The 21,923-nt window shown below is 44.0% G+C and overlaps 1 protein-coding gene across 9 annotated transcripts in view; it reads left to right on the plus strand.

The window, feature by feature from the left end:
* The window catches only part of LOC134455952 (uncharacterized), a 68,286-nt gene that overhangs the window by 19,801 nt on the left and 26,562 nt on the right, over positions 1 to 21,923 (plus strand). For 4 of the 9 annotated variants that reach the window (XM_063207383.1, XM_063207323.1, XM_063207332.1 and 1 more), the window contains 15 exons: positions 5,771 to 5,932; positions 6,226 to 6,276; positions 7,617 to 7,779; positions 7,943 to 8,205; positions 8,621 to 8,778; positions 9,647 to 9,959; positions 12,205 to 12,367; positions 13,261 to 13,529; positions 13,693 to 13,844; positions 14,144 to 14,426; positions 17,813 to 17,974; positions 18,282 to 18,332; positions 19,774 to 19,936; positions 20,653 to 20,921; positions 21,131 to 21,288. In XM_063207383.1, coding sequence (XP_063063453.1) covers positions 5,771 to 5,932; positions 6,226 to 6,276; positions 7,617 to 7,779; positions 7,943 to 8,205; positions 8,621 to 8,778; positions 9,647 to 9,959; positions 12,205 to 12,367; positions 13,261 to 13,529; positions 13,693 to 13,844; positions 14,144 to 14,426; positions 17,813 to 17,974; positions 18,282 to 18,332; positions 19,774 to 19,936; positions 20,653 to 20,921; positions 21,131 to 21,288 — 2,780 coding nt within the window. The remainder of the gene's footprint in view (positions 1 to 5,770; positions 5,933 to 6,225; positions 6,277 to 7,616; positions 7,780 to 7,942; positions 8,206 to 8,620; positions 8,779 to 9,646; positions 9,960 to 12,204; positions 12,368 to 13,260; positions 13,530 to 13,692; positions 13,845 to 14,143; positions 14,427 to 17,812; positions 17,975 to 18,281; positions 18,333 to 19,773; positions 19,937 to 20,652; positions 20,922 to 21,130; positions 21,289 to 21,923) is intronic. The other 5 variants (XM_063207347.1, XM_063207340.1, XM_063207391.1 and 2 more) reach the window with 5 other exon arrangements.

Below are 21,923 nucleotides of genomic sequence, written 5' to 3' on the forward strand. Positions count from 1 at the left end.
CTAACCTCCCCCTGATACATGACCACCCTGTCCGAGAGGCTGTGGGCTGGAAACAGTAGATGCTCATGTTGTGTGCTCCGTCTTATCGGCGTATCCCTTGTCTGAGAGATGGTTTAAGGTGATTCAGGTGAACTGTGTCATTGGGATGGTTCTCAATCACACCGCGGCAGGGGGATCATTCCTTTACCCCGTGAATTTCCTCACACAGCGGTCCATATCACCTGCGTGACTGTGTCCTGTTAGCGGCTACCAATTCTCTGAATAGACCGGGAGGTGACTGTCGAAATATTCGATCCAGTCCCGCCCCTTCTCGCTGTCGCTAGTCCGTGAGCCAGGTGGCCAGGACGGCATAACTGGCTAACACTTAATGTGCTTTCTGCCTTAGTCCAGGAGGTAAGCCCTTTCAGGACATTATTAGTAGGGCACAATGCCGAAACCCAAGCATTGGTCACTCTAGATGGGTTCTATTCCCCTCAGGTGACACCATTAGTCCAGTAGGTAGCAGCCTCTGGGAGAGATCTTATAGACCCTCAGCCCATTCAATATTCAGGAGGAGGCTGAGCATTTGGAGTCGGCACCCCCTCAGTGGTCTCAGCTCTCAAGGAGCACTGGCCATACAGAAGCACCCGAGCCCTGCAGAGGAAACGTGCTGTTGGCCCAACGTGCTAAGCACAAGCCAAATGCACAGACTCCTCCTGAATATTGAATTCAGTGGGGAGTGGTTAACGTTTGCTGTTAAACAAACGACCACCTGCTTTTAACTCAGTGGTCCCCTCGGTGGCCCTAGGTGACCAGGCACGCCGTTAGGGGCAGGTATTATGGCGTTACTCGCAGAGGCAGCGATATGTTGTTTTTTCCCCTCAGAGGCCGAGGATGGTTACTATAACAGATACTTCCTACTGCCTAAAAGGAATGATGGCTACGGCCTACCCTTGACCTCAGACGCCTAAACTCTTTTTTCAAAGTGTTGCGTTCTAAAATGATGTCCCCAGTCATTGTTATGCGTTTGATGCATCATGGTGATTGGTTCACTTCAGTTGATCTGAAGAATGCCTATTTCCATATTTATGTCTGCCCTCCGCGTAGGAAATACCTACACGAGGGTGTATCTTACAAGTTCATGGTGCTTCCCTTCGGGCTAGCCCTGAGCCCCCGGGTGTGCACATGCTGCTTGGAGGCTGCACTCCTGCCGCTCCATGAACAGGGTGTGCGAGTCCTGGCCTACTTGGATGATCTGTTGACCTGTGCTGACTCTGCCCTCCAAGTCAGAGCACACACAGATCTTTTGGCATCCCACCTACACAGTTTGAGGTTCGCCATCGATTGGCAGTAGAGCTCTCTCCTGCCAGCACAAAATGTTGTGTTCATCGGCATGACCCTCGGCTTGGCTGCGTACAGGGCCTACCTGTCCCAGACTCGGGTGAAGGTGTCTCAGGCCTGTTAGTCGTGGTTCCGCTGTTCGCGGCAGCTACCGTTCCGCTGATTCTTTTGCCTCCTAGGGCTCATGGCCTTCGATGTCCATGTGGTTCCTCTTGGCCATCTATTTATGGGAGATTTCACCATGAGTCCCGTCTGGTGACAGTGTCCAGCAGCTGCCTGGCCTCCATAGCACCATGAAGAGGGCAGGATATTTTTGTCAGAGGATCCCTGTTGGGGACCGTCTCCTGTCGCAAAGTTCTCTGTGCAGACGTTCCCTTCACATGATGGGGGGAGCTGCTTGACGGACGTGGCGTCAGTGGTACCTGGTCTCCCCAGTGTCCACATGTCACATTCACTACCTAGAAGTCCTGATGGTGTTCCTGGGTCAGACTCATTTTGAGCCTCTCGTAACTGGCTGCCACGTTCTGGTCCGTCCCTGGTTGCCGGAGATCACTAGCCTTCTCTCGGGCGAGCCGTAGGAGCTGCCCCTTAGAGGGACCTGCTTTCACATGTCCATTGTGAACTATTTTGCCCACACCCAGAGCTGTGGGCTTTATAGGTGTGGCCCGTCCAAGGCTGAGCAGACGTCAGTGAGGGGATCAAGATCCCGTTCTCCAGGCATCTGCCACAAGTCAGAAGGCCACTGGCTGTGCCCTACCAGGTCCACTTATTCCTGGGCTTCTCTTGCTACGCGACAGGCCTCCGGTCCGTACCCGTTTAATCAGTCATTCGATCTGGAGTGTTTGTAACTCCCATAGGAGAGCAGTCGAAAGAGCGACTGAAAAAGAATATTCGGACATATATATGTCCACGGATCTCTGAAGGAGTGGAGAGAGACTGTTGTCTTGTTCCTCCTTCTCACTCGTGAAAGCTTAGGATCTTGGTGTAAGAGGATATGCGCGAGTGCGTGCCATCTTTTGTAGCCCACGAGGACGGCGGGAAAAGGCCAGCCTTTTTTTCCTTCGGCAGGGATGGTAAATGTATTTGTAATAGTACTACAGAGAATGCGTATTACCCATAGGAGTGCAGTCTCTCTCCACTCCTTCAGAGAACCGGAACATATAAATGTCCTAATGATTTTTTATAACACTTCTCAGTTCTTATCAGTAATCAGTCTTTTTTCTTTGTTTAAGCTTGGTAAAGACAAATCTGAATACACTAAAGGCGGATTCACAGTCAGCATTACTAGGCGTTCGTCCGTGCATAGTTCACATGCGCTACTAGTGTGTGCCATCACATGACCCAAAATGACATCACGCCCCCCAGCGCAACCTCAACATTTTGGCGGACAGGCGTTCGTGTGCAGGGAAATTTTCCTGACGCAGCGCATATGACGCAAGTCTACCAACAGCAGCCATCAGGAAGTAGGTAGGCAGAAAGAGCAGATGACTACAGTGGCCTCGAAAAGAGTAGTGTAGTAGCCTATACAGCAATTGGACAATAGGACCCTACCTCATTTTGAGGATAATTCAATGTCTTGAAATGTTATCGTCTTCCTAAAATGTTTTTCTGTGAAGCAATTGTTTACTTTGTTCAGTAAAGCACATTGTGTTTTGCGTTCTTTTGGCAAAATTCTGCAGCCAGAACAATGCTTTCACATGCTCTTGGATAGGATCTGGCAATGTAGGCTACAACAAACATGTATGTCTTATTGTGATAAGTCACAAGTCACACTTTCAGTATAGTCCTACAGGATGTTATTTGTGTGGCTATCTGTTTTTACCCGCTCCACGCCGACCAATTCTACCGTTTCTGTCATGAACAGCAGAGGGCACACTTACAAAAATAGGAGTCAAATAGGGCACGAGGCGCGAGTGTTTATGAGTGGTCTGCGCATTCGTTGACGTCATTAATTGTTCTCAAGCCAAATGGCGTTGGTAACGCATGTGAACTGTGCAGGCTCATTAAAGGTACACTGTGCAGGAAATGGTAAAAAAAGGTACTGCAACTATGCTGCTCATTGAAACTGGGCTGCCAATTGCCAACTTTGATCTTTACATGAAAGTTTACTAAGTAATAAACAAATATTTTCTAGTATGGTCCAAGTAGAGTCATTTTTGCAGCTAAAAATGGCTATTTTTGGAAATTCAAAATGGCGGACCATGGAGAAGATCCCCCCCTTCATGTATGAAAAGTGCAATTTTTCCAGTCATAATAAATACTTGAATTTGATGGTGGTGGTAAGTATTCATGAACAAGGTAACATTAGTGAATGGGCAGCATGAATTCTGGAAATAAACAACTAAAAATCTCACACAGTGTCCCTTTAAGGCAGTTCCAATTGCTCCAAAGCTTGCACAAAATGAACGAAATCTGACAGATTCATGCAAATCGCATGTAAAATGTCTTAGTAGCAGTAACAGATCCCTAATTCTGACGTTGTCTAGGCAACTGTCTACTATACCCAGACATTCCTGAAGTCGCAAGACCGAGCCCCAAGTGTCACACTTATCAAAAAAGTGCCGAATGCTGAACTTCAGTAGTGATTGTGCGTCTGCTTCTACTACTTGATTGGCAATGTCTCACTTTTGAGTACAAAGGCAGTTGCGTAGTAATTCTTTAAAACACACAATACCCAAGTGCCAAACATTTTTAATACTTAAGTACTTCCTCATAAGTATGGTGTTCAAAGACCACATCTACTTCTACTCAAGTCAGTTTGTTGACATAGGCTAGTGCTGTACTTCTACTCCACTCATCTTCCCAAGCACCTCATACAGGGTTTGGGCAGTGAAACTGAAGCACCTGTCATTTTGGTGTGGGAAGTTTCATGGATTAATTGGACCACCTTGGTGGGCAGTCTTCATTAATTGCACATGTACAGTATTATACATGTACACATGTACATTAATTGCATTGTACCAGTAAGAGCAGAGTGAAGGTTGAATTCAAAAGAGATTTTTTTTTTTTGGGGGGGGGGGGGAATCAAAATATTGCAATGCACGCAACATCCTGGGGGATATATTAGAGTTAAAAAATTAGAAATTCTTGGTGCGCGTATTGCTGGTGCATCTTTGAAGAGACAGCAAGTCTTTATGATGTATCAAGACCCACGCTATCCAAGGGAATATCTGCATACTACCAAGAGGGATGAACCACATCCAACAGGATTAACTGTAGACACAAGAGGAAGCTGTCTGAAAGGGATGTTGTGTGCATTGCACTATTTTGAGCAAAACTGTAGCCTGATAAACCAGACTAAATGTGAGATTGGATGTTTAATTTTGTCTGGCCCCGATGAATGATACATCTGAACATTGCAGATGAGAAAAACCCGTTGTCTTTCAAACCGTAACTGTATCTATAGGCTAACGCTCTGACCAATCAGCGCCATCTTTCATGTTGTTTTGCTTTCACAGTGTCGTGGGCTTTGTCACCACTCCCTCAAAACCCCGCCCGCTTTGATTCAAAACAAATCCCTGCGTTTCAATTGGTTTGGCAGATTCAGGGCAATTTGGCAGTTCACGGCTATGGATCAAGGCTAGACCAGTCGCAGGTAAAAAAAAAATACCACTAGCGAGTGGTGCTAGTTTACTGGGCTAACAAAACTGTGCTCTCACCCTGTTATTTGACGTAACATAAAGCACCTGCAAAAAAGGCAGCTGAATGCTAAACCCTTTTTTAAAAAGTTGCCCTCAGCCTATAAAATCTAAATATCTTAAAATCGCAATAAGTTGCATTTAAACGCTAAGACCCTCATTTTGTATTAGAATGTGTTCATTCAGCTCTAATGTACCAAGATTTTAAATAAAACTGTCTCAAATCTCTTGACCCTTAATGTTGCGTCATGCAGCTCCAGGCGCCAGGGCCAATGTTGCGCACATCCAGCATCAATAGGTTAATTGAACTTCCTCATAGCCTGCCCAAAAATACTGAATCAAACCAAGATATCGCAACACACGCCCACTCAATGCAAAAGCGTGTGCTCAAGTTGGGTCTCCTAAGGGGGTGTTGTCCCCTACTTCTTCTTCTCTTTTTGAGGTGTTTGCGCAAGACGTGCGCTACGGCCATCTACAGCGCTAAGGGGACTTCATTGATTCTAAACTTCAGGACTCTGAAGGTCTCCTAACCGAAGGTCTCCTAAAGGGGCGTTCACCCGATATTAAGTGGATACCGGAAAAGAAACAAAATGACGCCTCTCGTTAGATCCACTTTCTTTGGCCTGCCTATCTGTGTATTGAGCAATGTGTCCCAACACGCCAGGTGGGTAGGGGAGGAAATAGAAGAAAAAATAGAAGCAAACATGTTTCTACCATAAGAACAGAGATAAGGTGATTAAAGTGAACAGTGTGTGATCATCTGTATGATATGTCCTTTGTCTTATCACATTCCTTTGCTTTTGATTTGTAAGGGAGCTGTTCCTTTCCAACTACACTCTGTTGCCCTGGTCAAAATAACAACTGCAAGCGCAATGGCTGCTACTGTGATGAACACTGCCTCACAGCCGGGGACTGCTGTTGGGACTACAATTCAACTTGCTGTAGTGACAACAATTCAACTTGTACATCACCCAGTAAGAATTAAATACTTGCTTATCTAAGGTCCATGGAAGTGACTTTATCAGTGATATCCACAATTATCTGTACCCTGTCAATCAACATGTGATGTCTTAAGCCTCGGCGCAGACCATTCAGTAAATGCAACTTATTTTAATGAATTTTATGACCATTTTATTTTATGACTGCTGTGACAGCAACAGAATGGTTTTATGTTGATATAGTACATGTAATGTTTCATTTATAGTAATGCTTAGAACAAATATTTATTATCTCCACCATTCTGATTGCGTCTTGGAATCTTCTACAGCTCTGCCACCGCCTACAACTGCAGAACACAACACCACGGACCTACAGCTCGGTTAGTTCATTTAATATTGGGGAACTGCTTGGAGCTTTTGACTTTGTCAAGAAGCTATACAGTATATTAAAGTTCATAATTATATAAAATGCAGTTTTTTATTGCGCTTCTCAGTTCTCACCAGTAATCTCAGTCTTTTGTTCTTTGTTCTTGGTAAAGACAGTTCTGAAAACACAAAGGCCAATTAGTTCATAATAGTGCATAATTAGTGCATAATTTTATTGCATAAAATCAATGACATCAGAAAGATGTATTCAAATTGCATGTAATTTGCTTTTGTAGCAGTAACAAAAACTGCTTCTACTGCTTGATTGGCAATTTCTTCATTATTTTTACTAATATGTTTTATTTGAGTACAAAGACAGTTGCATAGTAATTCTTTAAAAACTCACAATACCCAAGTGCCAGACATTTTCAATACTTAAGTACTTCCACACAAGTATGGTGTTCAAAGAGCACTTCTACGTCTACTCAAGTCAGTTTGCTGACATACTGTAGTGCTGTACTTCTACTCCACTCATCTTCCCAAGCACCTTATTAGGGGTGAAAGTAATAATCAAAATGTATCGATATATCGCAGTATAGTCTGATGATTGAATCGAATCGCATTGTAATGTGGGGCGTTCTTAAATATCAAAAATTATCAAATCACACCGAATAATAAGATATCAACATTGAATTGCATTGTCATGGAGGCTGTGATTTACACCCCAAACCTTATACATGTTTGATTTGTAGTCATGTGAAAAGAAGACCCCCCATCAGTCAATGGCGTTTGCCATCAGTTGCTATGATGTTGTTGTGACTGAGGACAGAGACAGACGTGTCCACTGCTCACAGGGTCCCTACTGTGTTGGTATTGTAGTCATATCCGAGTCCTCAATAGGATAGAAAAACAAGTACACACAAACACACACACAGCCAATTTCTAATTTCTGACAGTGACTACCATTGAGGACACAGAGGTCATGACCTCTGTATATTTTTCAGTAATTTATCTATTGATGAAAACTGATCAACAATGGTAAATTCAGTCAATACGCCACCCCCATTTATCCTCAAGGCAGTGATTAATGAAAACAAACTTAAGAGTTTGACTGAGGTGTTTGAAGCATTAATGTTCAGTATGCAGTACAGCACGCAGTATTTGACCTCAGTATTTGAAAATGTCTGCTTACGGCCCTGTTTGTATCCTTACAAAATATGTCTTTTGACCCAACATTATTTCACAAGGGATATCAGTCACATACCGTGTGAAGGCAAAGATTAGTGTGAATTCATATAGTATGTGTTGAGTATGACTGTGTCCGTTTTAATATAGTGTGTGTGTGCGTGTGCAGTGTGTGGCCGTCCTCCTCTGAACAGCAGGATAGTGGGTGGCCAGGATGCCCCAGCAGGTAGTTGGCCATGGCAGGCCAGTCTCCATCGCAATGGCGACCATTTCTGTGGAGGATCCCTCATCAGCAAACAGTGGATCCTCTCAGCAGCACACTGCTTTGACAGGTACAGTAGGCCTATAGTTTAACTAACCATTTTTGATTGGCCTAAAATGTTCTGTTCTCATGATTTCAGTTCTGACTTCTCTTTGTTTCTCTATATTCCGTTGTCATGGAAGCAACTCTAATTCATATTGATGTTTCTCTGTGTTCTATTGTCATGGTTACAGTACTGATACCAGCATTTGGACTGTACGTCTGGGCCTGGAAGACCTTCAGGGCAACAACACCAACAGCCAGACCTTCACAGTGAACCAGATCATTCTACATCCCAACTACGATGACTTTGACAACGACATCGCTCTGCTGCAGCTCAGCTCCTCAGTGGCCTTTACCGACTACATCCTGCCCGTCTGCCTGGCTGCCACCGGGAGTGTCTTCCACAATGGCACCCTGACCTGGATCACTGGGTTCGGAAACATTGATGAAGGAGGTGAGCATTAATATGATGATCTCTCTCTCTCTCTCTCTCTCTCTCTCTCTCTCTCTCTCTCTCTCTCTCTCTCTCTCTCTCTCTCGTCCTCTCGGTCTCTCTCTCTAACACATTGACTACTGTGTGTGTAACAGAGTTGAAAATGCTGTTAAGAGAAATATATAGTTTTTATGAGTTTTGCCATTATTGAGCAGAATATTTTTCGTTGGAGACACCTTTTGGCACTTTGGAGAACTGCAGGTCTGTTGCGTTTTGACCCTCTGGGGTTCCCGTAGCCGTGTCAGATAAGCGATTCCCTGGTTCGGATGCTGCAGTAATGCCCATTTGCTGTGTTAAGGAAATAAACTGTCGTCCAAAGAAAGTCCGCCGCCTGTGCCTGTGTGAGTCCGTTTCATGTGTCCATGTGTGTTTGTAGTCTCCCTGCCCAGCCCTCAGGCCCTTCAGGAGGTGGATGTGTCTGTACTGGGCAACAGACAGTGCAGTTGTCTTTACAATCCCGTATTCGGACTCGGCAGCATCACAGACAACATGATCTGTGCTGGACTGATTACAGGAGGAAAGGACTCCTGCCAGGTAAAACACATCTCTCTCCCTCTCTCTATCTGTGTGTCTGTCTGTGTGTCTGTCCAGCCTGATCTCCAAAAATTCCGTGCTCCTGGACACGGATGTTAAGGACACGAAATCCGTGTCCAGGAGCACGGATTTTGCCAAAATTCCGTGCTCCTGGACACGGAATTGTTTTCCGTGCTCCTGGACACGTTATTGTTTTCCGTGATGGACACACGGAAGTGCTTTCTATAGGCTATTACCAAAGCACTGTGTAACTCTATCATTAGAAAATACATACCAAATGCTAATCCTAAACAAAATAATGCTATAGCAATTTAATTTGTGCCCTGACCAAAACATTCCCTAACCTTAACCTGTCATTAAAGACATATTTTTGAGAAATTCCTTTTCCAGTTGGTTGCTAGGCTATCAAATTCATATAATGAATGACAGAAAACTAGCTGTGCCCAGACCAAAACCTTAACATGTCAGTAGTTTTTTAGAAAAAATATTTGAAATAAGAAAAATCCTGAGAAATAGCCTAGAGAGAGAGCACTTCTCTGTGTCTATCACGGAAAACAATTCCGTGTCCAGGAGCACGGAAAACAACTCTGGCAAAATCCGTGCTCCTGGACACGGATTTTGTGCCCCTACCATCCGTGTCCAGGAGCACGGAATTTTTGGAGATCATGTTGGTCTGTGTGTCTGTCTGTCTGTCTGTCTGTCTTTCTCTCGCTCTCTTTCATTCAGTTCATTAGATGGGTGTGTATGGAGAAGGAAATGAGTGCATAGTAGATATAGATGTTGGTGTGTGTTCATTAGATGGATTTGTATGGAGAGAGAATTCAAAAACAAATCAGGAAATAAATGTCTCTGTTTTTTTTTAATCCAGGGTGATTCAGGTGGGCCCATGGTGAACAAGCAGGAGTCCGTGTGGGTCCAGTCCGGCATTGTGAGCTTTGGTAGAGGATGTGCTCGTCCCAACCTGCCCGGGGTCTACGCCCGCGTCTCCCGCTACCAGGACTGGATCAACTCCCACGTTGGCTCCGACCAGCCGGGCTATGTGCAGTTCAACTCCAGTGGGGTAGATGGCGACAGCAGTGTATCCTGCGATGGCGTCCCTCCTTTAACCACCACCACCACAGTCTCAGCACACACCACCAACACCTCAGCAACAGAACACAACACCACCGACATACAGCTTGGTTGGTGTATTTTATCTTGGGAAACTACTTTTCAAAATTATCAAAAATTACTATGTAAATTACAAATAGTGAGATACGGTCAAAATATTTTGTGATATCTGAAAATGTCATGTTCTAACTCTTCATAGTTTTTCATGACATTAATTTAGAAGTTTGTGTGTGACAGTTTTTCTTGATCGCTTTAACACAGTTATCAATCCAAAAAGCACATTTTCACAACAGTTAATGCACCAGGCTAACCAGAGAAACCAATTTTCCAAACACAACATCTTGTGTGCAAAAGGTTCTTACGTTTCCAAAATATTTAACATATGTAATGAAAGCAAACTTTGTCTTCAACTCAACACTACCAGTCAGTCATTACACAACAGACAGAAAAATACAAAATATTGTTGTCATTTTGACCAGTAGCGTGGCGTGAGTTATTTTTCCGAGGAAGCCAGGGAGAACAAAAATATATATAATATAACATAATATAATATAATATAATATAATTATTATTATTATATTATTATTATTATTAACCAGTAGCGGCGGCTGGCTGGGACAACAAGCAAGGCAGAAAGTTTGGCCATGAGAATAAAATCAATAAGGTATAATTTATGCGTTGCATGTTTGCGAACCAGGACGGCATTTACCAGAACTGACCAGAACTGCTGCGAAGCACGGGAAGGAGAGGTCAAGTCTGTTTTGGACAGCACACCACGAGCGCAGCTACAGCTCTTGATCATGCGTGTGACTACTTTTGTTAAGAAATAAATAACAACAAAAATACTATGTCTGTTCAGAGTTGGAGTAGTGGCAAGCAACACCGCAAGAATTTGCACTTCACGCACGACACCAGATGCTCCACAAGCCCCCTAAACACAATTCAGTCTCATCCTTAAGTGCCAGTTCAAATGCCCCACAGAACAGAATGCAATAACACAGACAGACACCAGGTTATTCTACTGATGACTAGGTTCAAACGGCTGCTCTGAGTCGTGCACGTCTTGTATCGAATGTCAAATGTTGTGTGTGCGACCTCTGGTTGCCAGATGTATAGCGATTTCCAGCGCAAACATGCTAAAACAAAACCCATTGAAAAATAACCCTGATGCACATGGTTGAAACAGAGCACAACAGAGCACAGAGAGAGAAGTGGCATGATGCGTATATGTAGGACCTGGTGAAACATTATGCCATCTAATAATCACCATAGCTTATTGTCATAATAGCAAGAGCTAACAAGCAGCGAGCAACAAAGCTAAAACAAAGCTAGCTTCACAAAATGTTAGGTGGCCTGCTTATAATCTACCTTTCTGAAACAATAAAGCAAGTGTGCCTACCGTTGTAGAAGTTATCCTGAACATATATGTGTCCATGTGAAGATCCTGTCGTTATGTTAAATCCATTGTATGCATTGCCTGCGTTGACATTGGGAGCCATCGGCTGTGTATGCGCGCTTTAACTGTCTGTCACTATTTTGCCCAGTCTGCTCAATGTAGTTTCTACGGGCAGGTAAAGTGGCTGCCGATCCTGAAGTATCATCCGTTTCCCTCCTTGGCAAATCATAGACGGGCGAGATGATATATCTCGTGACCAATTTTGAGCAATATGATTGGTCAAGCATTCGGTTTTTTTTTTCAAAACTCCATAAATGTATGGCTGCCAACTCGACTTGGCACCAGTTTTTTTTTTAGCATCGAGAGACGTGTAGTACTTTGTTTCACCAGATGGTTACCCAATGGGAGGGGATGGGGCGCTATTTCCCCAGCTGGAAAATACTCACAGAGAGTGACGAGATTGGAAGGGAATATTAAAATAGGAGACTCGATAGACAGAATGTTTAATGATTAACGGATATTAAAGCTGTTGTTGGGGGAATTAGGGGATGCCTGGCATCCCTTGGCATCTGCAACGACACGCCACTGATTTTGACACAATTTTCCCATGCTTAACACTGTTGTCAATTACATAACTTTCATGTCAGTAATATTTTTGTTTCATTTACTTAGCCAGTGACTCTGTTTGATTAGGATGTAGTGACTAAGAGGTAGCAGGCTCAGTAAATGATTTGCATAAAAATTGTGTTTCATATGGTATCTGTTGTATGACTGTCCGTTTTAATATAGTGTGTGTGTGTGTGTGTGTGTGTGTGTGTGTGTGTGTGTGTGTGTGTGTGTGTGTGTGTGTGTGTGTGTGTGTGTGTGTGTGTGTGTGTGTGTGTGTGTGTGTGTGTGTGTGTGTGTGTGTGTGTGTGTAGTGTGTGGCCGTCCTCCTCTGAACAGCAGGATAGTGGGTGGCCAGGATGCCCCAGCAGGTAGTTGGCCATGGCAGGCCAGTCTCCAAAGTTCTGGCTTCCATTTCTGTGGAGGATCCCTCATCAGCAACCAGTGGATCCTCTCGGCAGCTCACTGCTTCTCCAGGTATGTATAGATTACTACACCTCCACGTTCTCTGTTTAGGCCCCCACTATGCTGTTGACTGGAGTTTTTCACAGCAGACATGTAAGGAGAGTGTTAAAGGTGCATTTTGTAGGTATGTGGCCAAAGAAGGTATTGCAACTAATATGCTGCCCATCAAAACTGTGCTGCCTACTGCCAAATTTGACTTTTTCATGAATATGTTAAAAAATATGAAAACTAATATTCACGTGTAAGACCAAATTATTGTAAGGTTTGCAGCTAAAAATGGAGGACATAGAGAAGAACCTTTGAATGAACAGTGCAATTTTCCCAATCATAATGAATACTCGGAATTTCAGCATTTGTGAAAAATTTAACATTTGTCAATGGGCAACATGAATTCTAGAAGAATTATAGATTATACAGTTCAATTTTAACCGTTAAGGCCATATGCATGCAAACTGCACCTTTTTATACATGACACGTTCAAGACACACAAAGCCTTGCAGAACATTGCAGAACCTTTTGAGCCTCAGCCAAATCAAAGAGAAAATGGAGAAGAATGTTACAATTTGGAGCATTCACGTGTGTGACACTGTAACACCTGAAGTTCTTGGACATGCTCTGCCTGACCTTGGTATGTCTGTATATTGCGTTGTCATAGTTTCAGAACCCATTGACCTTGGTGTCTCACCTCTGATTATTGTGATTCTACATTACTCTCGTAGTTTCAGCTCTGACTGACCTTACTTTGTAACTTTGGTACTTTGTTTTTTGTTCCGTTGCCATAGTAGTCTCACCTCTGATTGACCTCAGTGGTCTTCTAGCGATCAATTTAAATTGTTTCCGTTCTGTCATCATGTTTGCAGCTCAAATTAGACCTTGATGTTTATGTTCTGTCGTCATGGTTGCAGCACTTCTACCGCTGGTCTGACTGTAGTTCTGGGCCTGGAGGACCTTGAGGGCACCAACATCAACAGTCAGACCTTCACAGTGAGACAGATCATCCCACATCCGAATTATGACAGCTTTTCTAACAACAACGACATTGCCCTGCTGAAGATCAGCTCCTCAGTGGCCTTTACTGACTACATCCTGCCCATCTGCCTGGCTGCCACCGGGAGTGTCTTCCACAATGGCACCCTGACTTGGATTACTGGATTTGGGACTATTGCTTCAGGAGGTGAAATACACAACACATGCACGCACACTTGCAAACAAGGATGCACCCATATGTGCACGCAAACACGCACCCACACACACAAACACATCCTCACCATGCTCACACACGCACACAGGCACGCATAGTACACACACATCCTGACTATGTCCATGTGTTTCTCCAGTGCCCCTACCCAGTCCTGAGACCCTTCAGGAAGTTGATGTGGCTGTCGTGGGTAACAGACAGTGCAACTGCCTCTACAATGTTGAAGACATCAGCATCACAGACAACATGATCTGTGCTGGTCAGCCCACTGGAGGAAAGGACTCCTGCCAGGTGAAATAGAGACACGCACAATCTCTTGATTCATATCAACACACGAACTCTTGAATCTCTCTTTTCTCATATCAACACACACACACACACACACACACACACACACACACACACACACACACACACACACACACACACACACACACACACACACACACACACACACACACACACACACACACACACCCACTGACCCTGTATGATGTGTGTTCCCCAGGTTGATTCCACACTTTGTCCTTGTATTGTCTGTTCCCCAGGGTGAAGCCTCATTCTGACCCTGTACGATGTGTATTTCCCAGGGGGATTCAGGTGGGCCCATGGTGAACAAGCAGGATTTTGTGTGGGTCCAGTCCGGCATCGTGAGCTTTGGGATCGGGTGTGCTCGGGCTGCCTTCCCTGGGGTATACGCCCGTGTCTCTGAGTACCAGAACTGGATCAACTCCCACGTTGGCTCCGACCAGCCGGGCTACGTGCAGTTCACCTCCAGCGGGGTAGATGGCGATAGCAGCTTCTCCTGTGATGGTGATGGACCAACTCCTCAACCCAACACCACCACAGTCAACACCACGGACCCTCAGCTCGGTGCGTTCATTTAATATTGTGAATCTGCTTGGGATTTTGACTATTTTTCAACAAGCTATATATTCACGTTTATGATTATACTGTATACAAAATACAGTTCTCTTTCAGTCGCTCATTCAACTGCTCTCTTATGGGTTATACTCATCCTCTGTAGTACTATCATATACATAATATACCATCCCTGCCGAAGGCAAAAAGGCTGGCTTTTCCCCGCAGTCCTCGCGGGCTATGAAAAGCAGCGCGCACCTGCGCACATCCTCTTTCCATCCTTTGCTTTCACGAGTCATCACCGATTTACTTTACCTCCCGTAATTCAGTTTAACTGTCCGACGAGAACCTTGCCTGGGTGGTAATGGTTAAGGTCGCTGAATTACCTGAAGTACAACCTCAACTCCCAGACGATTTTCGAAAGCAGAAAAGTAATTAATTTGATTACTGGACCAAAGACCAGTATTCTTCTCTGCTAGTCAACCATCTTACGTAGGGGCAGCTAAGCTGGACCTTAGCGTGACTGGAATGACAGTAGTCTGGTGCCGTCTCTTAATTCCAGGCCACACTCGCTTATCTGGAACGATAGCGATGGCTGTCACTGGTCTGAAGTTATTTTTGCCTCGGCAGAAAAAAGTTAATAGTCTTTTGTCGCAATAATTTGGCTCAGCGTGACAGAGCTATTAGCTATCCTCACGAGGCTAGCAGTTGGCACTTCACTGTGTCCTTAGCCTTGACCACACACCCTTGTGTCTACTGCTGCTGCCTGGATACCCTTCAGTTACCCTGGACTAACACAGGCATTTCACCTAAACAGCGAATTCAAATTCTTGTTGGTTTTCTGTCGAAGGAAATGGCAAGTTTATCACTTTGTGGTAAGGTTACGTTAGCTACCTAGTGAAGCTCACAGAGGCAGTGCTAGCTGCGGCTAACTCCTAGTTTTCCCTTCGTCACTGTTGGGCATGCACGAGCATCCCCACAGCAAAAGGTCCAATTTACGCAGCGTGTCCCTCAACCTTGTACACAATGACCGGTCGTAAGGCGTCTCTTAGAAGACCTGAGTCATGGTGATTGGTTCACTTCAGTTGATCTGAAGGATGCCGATTTCCAAATTTATGTCTGCCCTCAGCGTAGGAAATACCTACACGAGGGTGTATATTACGAGTTCATGGTGCTTCCCTTTGGGCCAGCTCAGGCCAGCATTTTTTCCTTTGGCAGGGATGGTAAATGTATCTGTGATAGTACTACAGAGAATGCATATTACCCATAGGAGAGCAGTCTCTCTCCACTCCTTCAGATAACCAGGAACATATACGTATATATGTCCTAATATTTCTTTATAACGCTTCTCAGTTCTTATCAGTAATCTCAGACTTTTTTTCTTTGTTTAAGCTTGGTAAAGACAACTCTGAATACACTAAAGGCGGATTCACAGTCAGCGTTACTAGGTGTTCGTCCGTGCATAGTTCACGTGCGCTACTAGTGTGTGCCGTCACATGACCCAAAATGACATCACGCCCCCCAGCACAACCTCAACATTTTGGCAGGCAGACGTTCGTGTGCAGGGAATTTTTCCTGACGCAGCGCATATGGCGCAACGGGGGCGAGTGTGTATGAGTGGTCTGCGCATTTCGATGACGTCATTAATTGTTATCAAGCAAAATGGCCTTGTAGCGCATGTGAACTTTGCAGGCTCCTTAAGTTCCAATTACTTCAAAGCTTGCACAAAATTAATGAAATCTGACAGATTCATGCAAATCACATGTAAATTGTCTTAGTAGCAGTAACAGATCCCTACCACAAATTTTGACGTTGTCTAGGCAACTGTCTCCTATACCCACACATTCCTGAAGTAGCAAGACCGAGCCCCAAGTGTCACACTGAGCAAAAAAGTGCCAAATGCTGAACTTCAGTACTGATTGTAAATACTTCTGCTTCTTCTACTTCATTTGCAATTTATTACTTTTACTTATATTTTGCTTAGTAATTCTTTAAAAACACACAATACCCAAGTGCCAAACATTTTGAATACTTAAGTACTTCCTCGTAAGTATGGTATTCAAAGAGCACTTCTACTTCTACTCAAGTCAGTTTGTTGGCATAGGCTAGTGCTGCACTTCTACTCCACTCATCTTCCCAAGCACCTCATACAGGGTTTGGGCAGTGAAACTGAAGCACCTGTCATTTTGGTGTGGGAAGTTTCATGGATGAATTGGACCACCTTGGTGGCCAGTCTTCATTAATTGTACATTGTACCAGTCAGAGCAGAGTGTGAAGGTTCCATTAAAAAGGTAAGAGAATCTGTTCTTTTTTTTTCCTTCAAAATATTGCAATGTGCACGAAACATTCTGGGGGATATATCAGAGTTAAAAAATTAGATATTCTTGGTGCGCGTGTTTCTGGTGCATCTTTGACGAGACAGCAAGTCTTTATGATGTATCAAGACCCACGGTATCCAAGGTAATATCTGCATACCACCAAGAGGGATGAACCACATCCAACAGGATTAACTGTAGACACAAGATGAAGTTGTCTGAAAGAGATGTTGTGTGCATTGCACTATTTTGAGCAAAACTGTAGCCTGATAAACCAGACTAAATGTGAGATTGGATGTTTAATTTAGTCTGGCCAAGATGAATGATACATCTGAACATTGCAGATGAGGAAAAACCCGTTGTCTTTCAAAACGTAACTGTATCTGTTGGGCAACGCTCTGAACAATCAGCGCCATTTTTCATGTTGTTTTGCTTTTAGTGTCGTGGGCTTCGTCACCACTCCCTCAAAACCCTGCCTGCTTTGATTCAAAACAAATCCCTGCGTTTCAATTGGTTTGCCAGATTCAGGGCAATTTGGCAGTTCACGGCTATGGATCAAGGCTAGACCAATGGCAGGTAAAAAAAAATGACCACTAGCGAGTGGTGCTAGTTTACTAAGCTAACAAATGCACCTGCAAAAAAGGCAGCTGAATGCCTAAGCCCTTTTTCAGAAAAGTTGCCCTCAGCCTATGAAATCTAAATATCTTAAAACGCTAAGACCTTCATTTTGAATTAGAATGTGTTCATTCAGCTCTAACGTACCAAGATTTTTTAATAAAATTGTCTCTTATCTCTTGACCCTTAATGTTGCGTCATGCAGCTCGAGGCGCCAGGGTCAATCAAATCAACATCCAGCATCAATGAACTTGAACTTCCTCATAGCCTGCCTATCTGTGTATTGAGCAATGTGTCCCAACACGCCAGGTGGGTAGGGGAGGAAATAGAAGAAAAAATAGAAGCAAACATTTCGTTTCTACCATAAGAACAGATATAAGATGATTACAGAGAACAGTGTGTGATCATCTGTATGATATTTCCTTTGTCTTATCATTGTCTGTCATTCCTTTGCTTTTGATTTGTAAGGGAGCTGTTCCTTTCCAACTACACTCTGTTGCCCTGGTCAAAATAACAACTGCAAGCGCAATGGCTGCTACTGTGATGAACACTGCCTCACAGCCAGGGACTGCTGTTGGGACTACAATTCAACTTGCTGTAGTGACAACAATTCAACTTGTACATCACCCAGTAAGAATTAAATACTTGCTTATCTAAGGTCCATGGAAGTGACAGTATCTGTGATATCCACAATTATCTGTACCCTGTCATGTGGTGTCTTGTGGTGTCATGTGATGTCTTTAGCCTCGGTGCAGACCATTCAGTAAATGCAACTTATTTTAATGAATTTTATGACAATTTTATTTTATGACTGCTATGTGACAGCAACAGAATGGTTTTATGTTTCTTATAGTATGTAATGTTTCATTTATAGTAATGCGTAGAACAAATATGTATTATCTCCCCCATTCTGATTGCGTCTTGGAATCTTCTACAGCTCTGCCACCGCCTACAACTGCAGAACACAACACCACGGACCTACAGCTCGGTTAGTTCATTTAATATTGGGGAACTGCTTGGAGCTTTTGACTTTGTCAAGAAGCTATATATTCAAGTTCATAATTATATAAAATGCAGTTTTTTATTGCGCTTCTCAGTTCTCACCAGTTATGTCAGTCTTTTGTTCTTTGTTCTTGGTAAAGACAGTTCTGAAAACACTAAGGCCAATTAGTTCATAATAATGCATAATTAGTGCATCATTTTATTGCATAAAATCAATGACATCAGAAAGATGTATTCAGATTGCATGTAATTTGCTTTTGTAGCAGTAACAAAAACTGCTTCTACTACTTCATTGGCAATTTCTGAATTATTTTTTACTAATATGTTTTATTTGAGTACAAAGACAGTTGCATTGTAATTCTTTAAAAACTCACAATACCCAAGTGCCAGACATTTTCAATACTTAAGTACTTCCACATAAGTATGGTGTTCAAAGGGCACTTCTACTTCTACTCAAGTCAGTTTGCTGACATAGTGCTGTACTTCTACTCCACTCATCTTCCCATTTAGGGGTGAAAGTAATAATGTATCGATATATCGCAATATAGACTGATGATTGAATTGAATAGCATTGTATCGTGGGGCATTCTTAAATATCAAAAATTATCAAATCACATCGAATAATAAGATATCAATATTGAATTGCATTGTAATGGAGGCTGTGATTTACACCCCAAACCTTATACAGTGTACATGTTTGATTTGTAGTCATGTGAAAAGGAGACCCCCCCATCAGTCAATGGCGTTTGCCATCAGTTGCTATGATGGTTGTTGTGACTGAGGACAGAGACAGACGTGTCCACTGCTCACAGGGTCCCTACTGTTTTGGTGGTGTAGTCATATCTGAGTCCTCACTAGGATAGAAAAACAAGTACACACAAACACACACACAGCCAATTTCTAATTTCTGGCCGTAACTACCATTGAGGACACAGAGGTCATGACCTCTACATTTTTCAGTAATTTATCTATTGATGAAAACAGATACATGATCAACAATGGTAAATTCAGTCGATACGCCACCCCCATTTATCCTCAAGGAAGTGATTAATGAAAACAAACTTAAGAGTTTGACTGAGGTGTTTGAAGCATTAATGTTCAGTATGCAGTACAGCACGCAGTATTTGACCTCAGTATTTGAAAATGTCTGCTTACGGCCCTGTGTGTCTCCTTACAAAACATGTCTTTTGACCCAACATTATTTCACAAGGGATATCAGTCACATACCGTGTGAAGGCAAATATTACGGTGAATTTATATGGTATGTGTTGAGTATGACTGTGTCCGTTTTAATATAGTGTGTGTGTGTGTGTGTGTGTGTGTGTGTGTGTGTGTGTGTGTGTGTGTGTGTGTGTGTGTGTGTGTGTGTGTGTGTGTGTGTGTGTGTGCGCGCGCGTGTGCGTTTGCGTTTGCGTTTGCGTGTGCAGTGTGTGGCCGTCCTCCTCTGAACAGCAGGATAGTGGGTGGCCAGGACGCCCCAGCAGGTAGTTGGCCATGGCAGGCCAGTCTCCATCGCAATGGCGGCCATTTCTGTGGCGGATCCCTCATCAGCAAACAGTGGATCCTCTCAGCAGCACACTGCTTTGACAGGTACAGTAGGCCTATACTGTAGGTTAGCTAACTGTTTTTGATTGGCCTAAAATGTTCTGTTCTGTTCTCATGATTTCAGTTCTGACTCCCCTTTGTTTCTCTATGTTCCGTTGTCATGGAAGCAACTCTTAAGGTGCCGGTATGCTTGCTGCGAGCTGTAAATTACGCGCGTCACCGCGAGCAACCGACAGCACATGCTTGCTTCAAAAGCAGTTGACCAAGACGCAAAATTCTGGCGGTATCATCCAGGGGGCAGAGAGCACACAGCATTGGGATGGGGAAATTGGGAACACAGACAGCAAGGAAAACAACAAAACAAAAAGAGGGGCTCCCTGGGCAAGGAAAGAATACTGCTATTACTCCTGTATGTGCATGCTCCCTTTTCAAAGTACAACAAGGAAGTATGATCACAAATGTTTGAAATTTCGGACAAACTCAATGAGACGCTCTTAAAAGTTGCTGCCATTGTCGTGTTCATATCAAGCACACGCGTGGAACTGCGCAGTCAATATTACAGTCGCCCCCAGCGAGTTCGAAGATAGTGCACCTGACGCACGCATTTGGCTGCCGTGTCCAACGCGCGCGAAATTGACATTACATACGCACGGTAACGCGTTCATGAACGAATCGTGCACGCGCTCGCGTATCTTGCAGTAAGCATACCGGCACCTTAATTCACATTGATGTTTCTCTGTGTTCTATTGTCATGGTTACAGTACTGATACCAGCATTTGGACTGTACGTCTGGGCCTGGAGGACCTTCAGGGCAACAACACCAACAGCCAGACCTTCACAGTGAACCAGATCATTCTACATCCGAACTACAACGACATCTCCGCTGACAATGACATCGCTCTGCTGCAGCTCAGCTCCTCAGTGGATTTTACCGACTACATCCTGCCCATCTGCCTGGCTGCCTCCGGGAGTGTCTTCCATAATGGCACCCTGACCTGGATCACTGGGTTCGGAAACATTGATGAAGGAGGTGAGCATTAATATGATGATCTCTCTGTCTCTGTCTCTGTCTCTGTCTCTGTCTCTGTCTCTGTCTCTCTCTCTCTCTCTCTCTCTCTCTCTCTCTGTGTCTCTCTCTCTCTGTCTCTCTCTCTCTCTCTCTCTCTCTCTCTCTTTCTCTCGTCCTCTCGGTCTCTCTCTCTAACACATTGACTACTGTGTGTCCATATGTGTTTGTAGTCTCCCTGCCCAGCCCTCAGGCCCTTCAGGAGGTGGATGTGTCTGTACTGGGCAACAGACAGTGCAGTTGTCTTTACAATCCCGTATTCGGACTCGGCAGCATCACAGACAACATGATCTGTGCTGGACTGATTACTGGAGGAAAGGACTCCTGCCAGGTAACACACATCTCTCTCCCTCTCTCTATTTGTGTGTCTGTGTGTCTGTGTCTGTCTGTCTGCGGTACAAGCCGCTCATCGCCAGGTCAAAGCCCACTAGCCAGGTCATCCAAGTCTGGCCTGAAGGAGCAATTGCAAAATTGTTTTGAGGACACTGACTGGGAACTTTTTAATCAATCAGACTTAAATACATATGCATCTACAGTTCTGGACTACATTAACTTCTGTGTTGATAATGTCACCATCCACAAGACCGTTTACACATTTCCAAACCGCAAGCCCTGGATGAACAGTCAAGTCCAGAACCTGCTGGCAATTAGAGACGATGCGTTTCACTCTGGTGATCAATCAAATTACACCATAGCCAGGGCCAACTTGAAGAGGGGCATCAAGGAAGCTAAACACTCCTATAAAGTAAAAATAGAACAGCACTTTGTGAACTCTGATCCCAGACGTATGTGGCAGGGCATTACATCCTACACCAACTACAAGAGCACAAACCCCTGTCTGCCCAACATCAGCGAGGACTTGTCATGGAGCGCCAACACCTCTGCAATGGCTAAAAAGGGATCCCAAAGGCTGTATTTCCTTCGCACTCTAAAGAAGGCCCAGCTACCACGAGATCTGCTCACTAA

The sequence above is a fragment of the Engraulis encrasicolus genome, chromosome 1, assembly GCF_034702125.1.
Source record: "Engraulis encrasicolus isolate BLACKSEA-1 chromosome 1, IST_EnEncr_1.0, whole genome shotgun sequence".
In the NCBI taxonomy this organism is placed as follows: domain Eukaryota; kingdom Metazoa; phylum Chordata; class Actinopteri; order Clupeiformes; family Engraulidae; genus Engraulis; species Engraulis encrasicolus.